The sequence below is a fragment of the Cucurbita pepo genome, chromosome LG14, assembly GCF_002806865.2.
Source record: "Cucurbita pepo subsp. pepo cultivar mu-cu-16 chromosome LG14, ASM280686v2, whole genome shotgun sequence".
NCBI classification, from domain to species: Eukaryota; Viridiplantae; Streptophyta; class Magnoliopsida; order Cucurbitales; family Cucurbitaceae; genus Cucurbita; species Cucurbita pepo.
In genome coordinates, this window is record NC_036651.1 from 2,789,728 (window position 1) to 2,796,838 (window position 7,111).

The 7,111-nt window shown below is 40.3% G+C and overlaps 2 protein-coding genes across 3 annotated transcripts in view; one reads left to right on the forward strand and one right to left on the reverse strand.

Moving 5' to 3' along the window:
- The window catches only part of LOC111809712 (bidirectional sugar transporter SWEET7-like), a 3,579-nt gene extending 1,595 nt beyond the window's left edge, over positions 1 to 1,984 (forward strand). The window contains 1 exon segment of the mRNA XM_023696104.1: positions 1,455 to 1,984. Coding sequence (XP_023551872.1) covers positions 1,455 to 1,619 — 165 coding nt within the window. The 3' untranslated portion in view covers positions 1,620 to 1,984.
- A 1,054-nt stretch (positions 1,985 to 3,038) lies between these two features.
- Positions 3,039 to 6,927, reverse strand: LOC111810040 (protein NLP6). Of its 2 annotated transcripts, none has more exons than XM_023696579.1 (6): positions 6,762 to 6,927; positions 6,533 to 6,671; positions 5,739 to 6,322; positions 5,489 to 5,536; positions 4,418 to 5,360; positions 3,039 to 4,337 (listed from the first exon to the last, which is right to left on the reverse strand). In XM_023696579.1, the coding sequence occupies exons 1-6, from the start codon at positions 6,888 to 6,890 to the stop codon at positions 3,196 to 3,198; spliced, it is 2,985 nt and encodes a 994-aa protein (XP_023552347.1). In that variant the 5' UTR covers positions 6,891 to 6,927; the 3' UTR covers positions 3,039 to 3,195. The 2 variants fall into 2 exon arrangements, with proteins under 2 accessions (XP_023552347.1, XP_023552346.1); XM_023696578.1 differs by having other exon boundaries at positions 4,418 to 5,390.
- Positions 6,928 to 7,111: the final 184 nt, after the last annotated feature.

Sequence of the window (7,111 nt, forward strand, 5' to 3'; positions counted from 1 at the left end):
CTCTACGGCCTTCCACTGGTGCATCCAGGAAGCCTTCTAGTCATCACCATTAACGGAGCTGGAATCCTAATCGAGTTGACTTATATAATCCTCTTCTTCGTCTTCTCCAACCGGAAGATGCGGGTCAAAGTCATGGTCGTGTTGCTCGTCGAGCTCGTCTTCATCACGCTCCTCACCCTTCTCGTTATGCTCATCTTTCATACTCATACCAAACGATCCATGGTGGTTGGAACGATCTGCATTCTCTTTAACATCGGCATGTATGCTTCTCCATTGGCAGTCATGGTAGGTTCCCAATTCGAATTTCTAACCTTTTGATTGATTATATAATACTTTAATTGACAAAAACCCGTCTTATAAGAAGACTCGAAACATACTAAAAGTTTAACTCATTATAAATATCCGAGAACTTTTTGTACATGAGCATAACTGGACGCCAAATTCTCATACCCTATTTGTTGTACTTCATAGGATCATTTTAATAGTGAATTTTTTTCGTGTGTTGCAGAAATTGGTGATTAAAACAAAGAGCGTGGAGTATATGCCTCTATCCCTCTCCGTTGCTTCTTTTGCCAATGGTGTGGCTTGGACTATTTATGCTTGCCTCCCGTTTGACCCTTATATTTTGGTAATTACTCGTTTTTCTAACTCAATATCTAACCCTAATCTCGAGTTAATTTGAGTTGGTTTAAGTTAGTATTCATCCAGTTTACTTGAACTGATTAAGATATATACTTTTAAGTGAAGAGGTCAAAAGTTCGAATCTCTAATCTCACGTATTATAGAATTTATTAGCTAACATTGATGAGTGGATTTTTGTCTTTAAAAAAAGTATTCTTTCAATAAATATTTGATTTTTCTTTTTTTATTTTCATTTTATTCTCTCCCACACAAATAGAGGCGACATAAAAAGAAAAAGGTTTGAAATTCTTTTAACTTAAAATATGAAATTTTGAGGGAAAAGGAAGGAATCATTATCCTAATATTTCTTTTGAGTTAATTAAAAAATAAATAAAAACACCAATGAAGGTGTTCTATATGCATGTAATCTTAGTTCTTACAATTATATCCATTGCAAATTTATTATGCTTTTTTAAATATTTATTTTCTATAAATGTGTGAGGTCAAGGTTATAGATACGCATCCTACGAGTAAAAAAATAAAAAATAAAAATAAAAAAGTATTTTTTTCTTAAATAAAAAANTTTTTTAAATATTTATTTTCTATAAATGTGTGAGGTCAAGGTTCTAGATACGCATCCTACGAACAAAAAAATAAAAAATAAAAAATNAAATAAAAAAAAATAAATTAGCCATAAAAGTTAGATTATTAAAAGAAAATAAAGGTTAAAAAAGGGAATATAGCCCACATGAATTATTATTATTTATTTATTTATTTATTTTGTGAATATATAATATTTTATTGAATAATGTTCAATAATTGAAACTTTTCAGATTCCAAATGGGCTGGGCACACTGTTTGGGCTGGCCCAATTGATACTCTATGCCAGCTTTTACAAATCAACGAAGCTCCAAATTGAAGAAAGGGAAGCTAAAGGGCAGGTGATTTTATCAGAGGTGGTCACCAATGGGAAAGTCTTAGAAGAAAGACAGCATTGAGACTGGGAATGGTAGAGCTCAGGTCCATGGAGCTTGATGGACACGAAGCATCTCCACCGTCCATCTGTCACTTTTTTATAATGATATACAGATATATAAAAAACAAAAAAACAAAAAAACAAAAATTGTGTTTTAAATACTTTAGCAAACTCCTAATGTTTTAATTTGGAGGGTAATAACAGATGGTCACTGCACAGACCAGTGACGGATAATTGGCAACCTCGTATAATGCCATTTTGAGTGTTGTTGTTTTTTTTGTTTTTTTTGTTTTTTTTTTCCTTCCTTTTTGGTCCAGCCTTTGTTTTGTGTTCAATATATGTATGTTGGAGAAGCTTCAATGTATGAAATCAATGCCTTTTTTCTAATTCTCGAGTTCGTTCAGTGGATCAGATTGTCTTCGAATTGGTAAAACTCATTCAAACTTGTATGAACGGCCACACAAAGATCCTCCGTGTAACAGCCCAAGTCCACCGCTAGTAGATATTGTCACATTTGGGCTTTCCCTTTTAGGCTTTCCCTCAAGGTTTTAAAACATGTTCACTAGGGGAGAGGTTTCCGCACCCTTATAAAAAATGTTTTGTTTCTCCTCTCGAACCAACGTGGGATCTCACAACCTACCCCCTTGGGGCCAGTGTCTTCGCTGGCACACTGCCTGGTGTCTGGCTCTATGCCATTTGTGACCGCCTAAATTCACCGCTAGCTGATATTGTTCTTTTTGGTTTTTCCTTATGGGCTTACCCTCAAGATTTTAAAACGCGTCCACTAGGAAGAGGTTTCCGCACCTTTATAAGAAAACCGATGTGGGATCTCACAATCCCACCCCCAAGCCGATGTGGGGTCCCACAATCCACCCCCTTGGGGGCTAGTGTCCTCGCTGGGACACTACCTGGTGCCTGACTCTGATACCATTTGTGACCGTCCAAATCCACCGCTAGATTTTAAAACGCGTACATAGGGGGAGATTTACGCACCCTTATAAGAAATGTTTCGTTTTTCCTCTCCAACCAATGTGGGAACTCATAATGAAAGCACGTGTCAGATATTGTCATAATGTCATAATGAAAGAACTCATAATGTCCAAATCCAACCAACCTAAATCCACCGCTACCAGATATTGTCATATTTAAGCTTTCCCTTACAGTCTTCCCTCAAGGTTTTAAAACGCGTCGACTAGAGAGAAGTTTCCACACCCTTATAAGAAATGTTTCGTTTCCCCTCACTAGTCGATGTGGAATCTCACAATCGACATCAAGAGGTTCAAGTTCAAGCCGAAAATCATTTATAAGCAACGATCCTAGCAACAATCTAGATGTCTATATTCAAGCGATCGATGCTAAGTTTTATATCGTCTTCTCGGTACCCAACACGTTCTCATAAACAGATCATGTTTGACAAAGAAGAAGAATAAGAAACAAAAAAGGAGAGAATGAGTGCAATTGATAGGAAAGATTTTATACAGTTTGATCAAAATAATATCAATACCTAAGATCTAAATCTTGGCTTCCTAATACAATATAATATATATAGAGAGACAGGAGATGTCAACAAATTTTTGATATCTACAACCCCAACAGCCTCACTCCCCAGTACTCTCACAAGAACTCCCAAGATTCACACTTATATCATGAACCAACAATCTTATTATATTGCTACCTGATGACTTCGAGATCTCTACGCACTCTTGCAGGTCTGCATCGCACGCCATAAGAACCCATTCTCGATCATCGTCCATGTATTTGATATCGAACGTACCCACCTCCATTTTCAATCTCTTTGCCACTTCTTCTCTTAACTCCACAATACCCGAACTCAACGGAATTCGAAACCGAATGATATCTTCCTTATAACTCGCCTTGATAGTCATCCTTCTTGCGTCTTGCCCTGCTGACATATAAGGGACTGTGTGACAAACAGACTCCATAGGTTGTCTCAGAGCTATATCAGGAGGGTTGGACCAACAAAACTCAGGTACTTGCTCGTCGAGAACAGCATCGGCCACCGAAGCGCAAAGATTTCGCAAGTCCTTGGAACTACCTGCATCTGCAATCAGCATTCCTCCAAATGCTTCCTCAGTGGGCTCAACCATTACGAGCGTATCCGGGATCGGACGAGCAGGTGCTGATATATTCAGTTTATCGATCGGATGGAATGCTACTTCAGGGGATTCTCTTCTAACACATTGTTCTTGCTGCTGGGGAATAGAAATAGGATTATTAGCTACACCACTGTCATTTGCAGGACTACCTTGGCATGAACCATGAGAAGTAGGTGTCCCGACGCTCTCTTCCCGTGATCCACTCCCCGTTCTATAATTGCTCAAACCATTTCCAAACCTCGGCAGATATCCGTTTTGTTCGTGGATTGGTTCTTCGGGACTCAACACTCCCCTATGTAATTGATCTTCCAATCTAGCCCATGTGTCGATTGTCTGTCCTTCCGAGGTGTTCGTTTCTTTATATTGTGGATCAGATGGTTGGGAAGCAACAAAGTTTTGCTGATTAGACCCTTCCGGAGTTAAAGGATGAGAACTCGAACTAACGGTAACAGGAAGAGGACTCGTAGCTAGAGATGATATACCGAATGCTCCTTCGGCTCCTTGAACCGATTCAATTACGCGCTTTAGTTTTGAAAGTGAACGATTGACCTTGTTGATTTTCCGAGATGGCCACCGTGAAATCCCGTGTTGCCTACAGATACGCTTCATTGTCGTCGGACAAACTGTCAAAATGGAAAAAACAAGATAGATAAGATAAGCAAGCACAGTTTTATAGTCTTTAACTACAGAATCAACAACATACCGCCAAGGCTTTTAGCAGCATCCTTAAGACTGCCAGCAAAATATTGTTGAAGAACCTCAAGACTAATCGATTTCTCAGCTTTTCCACGCTTTCTTTCCGACGTCTTTTTTACTTCCTTACTCTGTGGACAAGGAGCAGGGTTGTGGCTTTCGTCGTCCCGAGCGCTATTGTTTTCGTCCTTTGGAGTATCATGAACCATTAAAGATTGCTGCTGCAGCTTTTCTAATGCAACTACCTCTCCTGCATTTGGCATGGCATCAGAGTGAGGAGGCAATTCCATAGGTCGAGGAATTTGAATATATTCAATTCTCGACTCGAATCCTCCATTTCTCGACACTTGAATGATCTCGACAAGTCCTTCCTCGTCCTCAAGGTTGATTCCAGAAGCAACTTTGAGAGTGTAGAAATGCTGCTTCATTGTTGCCATCAATGCACCCAACAAAGTCTTTTGTTCCTGATAATCGACAATACTCGGTGGCAGGAAAAACTCTAGAATGTACTCATCGTCTCCAGTAAACGTGCTTCGTAAACAGATCGAAAAACAGCTCTTTAATCCAAACATGAGTGCATAATGTACCAAAGGGTACTCAGTCTTGGAGAATTGAGTGATGTCTCCACAAAAACATGAGCTGTGGGATAAAAACGCTCTCCCAGAAACACCTTGACCCTTTCGTAAATGATGTTCTAAACATGCGTCACGAAAACCCCACATGTGAGCATCGACAACATACGATGCTACTTCGGTTGCAGACATACAAATCCGTCCCATGCAACTACCATCAAAGCTAGTACAGCTTTTCTTCAAACCTCCACCGTAAGCGAGCACATTTCGGTGCCTGCACGGAACCCAGGTTTGAGCCAATGGTAAGTTATGAGTTTCGCATACAACTGTGAGTACCTCCAAAATTTCAGCCAGTGCATTCTGTCGACCTTCGTTGCAAATCTGGTTTGAAAAGCATTGCGAAGTATGTATCTGTGAGATCGAGCAAGAAAAAAACCAAACTAGACAATATTCATCATCCGAAATGGAATCAAACACGAGTTTCATACATATAACGTTTCATCACTGACCTGATTATTTGGATGATCCAAAATCTCTGAACTTTTTAGATTCACAGCCTGCAACAAGAAAAGAGTTTCATAAAGTTAGCAAAACATTTATGATGGCTAAACATGTCATGTCCTTCGTCCAATACAATCGAGATCGAGAAGCATTAACATGAACACACAACACTTGTTAAGACATGATAGAAANGAGATCGAGAAGCATTAACATGAACACACAACACTTGTTAAGAATGATAGAAGATGAAACTTAAACCTCAAGAGCTTTGCAGACTTTGTCCACCTCAGGTGCATAATTGATCTTTGGTGAGGTCATAATAAGCTCAAGAACACCGAGACAAGAGTGCCCGGATGGGTCGAAAACAGGCAAAGCCAAAGTTCCTTGAACATTGTAGTGAAGAGCATGACTAAGTCGAGGGTACTCCTTGCTTGAGTAATACTGCACATTTGGAGTCCATTCAGGCAACTTTTGCTGGAAAACACGACCAGGGAGACCAAGATATCCATCCTGGTCGGGCTCCAAAGAAAACATAAAAGTCAAAGAGGCCATCCTATACTGATGAAGTCCATTGCTCTGTGAATCAAGGACGAAGGGTTGGCCAGAAGTTGAAAGTACAAGCTTGCCACCACTTTTTACGGGCGCCCAAACCTGAGCTAGAACATGCTGGTCGGAGGATTCCTTAATGTATCGAAGAGCTTGTGCCATTTTTTCTTTGATTAAGCAATACCCATCTGGATTCTCCGATGGGATTAGTCCCCATGATGAAGATTGAACTGGAAGAATTTTAAACTTGTGATTCTCGGACGGCTTTTGTGGTACAGAATTGGAATTGGAAGTACCTGCTCTCAGCTGTACAGTTAAGCCATTTTAAATAGAAAAGAATCCTCCTAATATGAACTACAACTCACAATGACAAGATTCAAACTCACAGAAAACTAAAATCCAGAAACCCCACGAAGAATCATAAACATAAAGTTACTCAAAGCTCCATGGAATCGAGAAAACAAGAAATTAGAGAAAAGGGGGTAAAAAATGGAATGAAAACTGACCAAGAACAGAGCAGGTAGAGGCAGGAAACTTGGAATCGTCGTCGTCGTCGGGTTCGGAGAAGGCCCAGAGAGGGGAACCGAGATGATCGGAGGTGGAAACGAGAAAAGGGGACATGGGGTTGGAAGCGAATGAAGGGATTTGATCCAAGGGCCAAGGGAAGTCCAAGTCNAGATGATCGGAGGTGGAAACGAGAAAAGGGGACATGGGGTTGGAAGCGAATGAAGGGATTTGATCCAAGGGCCAAGGGAAGTCCAAGTCGAGATCGAAATCCATGAGCTGGGTCCGGTCGTCGGGGACGGAACGGTGGGTGGATTTGGGGAAAAGGGTGGAGGGGTGATTGGAATCGGGCTCGGTCATGGCGATTTAGGGGGTTTTGTCGGAGAAGGCCACCGGAAGGTCGGAAATCTGATGGGGTTGTGGGTGTAAAATGATGGTGAGGGGGAGAGGAAAGGGGAGGGAGAGGTGGTGGTTGATTGGGGAGTGTGATTCCATCGAATCCAACAACGAGTTGTACAACTTGGTTTTTGTGGGAGTTTTTTTTTTTTTTTTTTTTTTTTTTTTTTTTTTTTTTTTTTTTT

Coding starts and splice junctions, on each gene's coding strand:
- LOC111810040 (XM_023696578.1), bottom strand. CDS start 6,890: ATGACCGAGCCCGATTCCAATCACCCCTCCACCCTTTTCCCCAAATCC. Junction 6,323..6,532: donor CTCTACCTGCTCTGTTCTTG/GTCAGTTTTCAT, acceptor AGCTGAGAGCAG/GTACTTCCAATTCCAATTCT. Junction 4,338..4,417: donor TGCTGCTAAAAGCCTTGGCG/GTATGTTGTTGA, acceptor CCATTTTGACAG/TTTGTCCGACGACAATGAAG.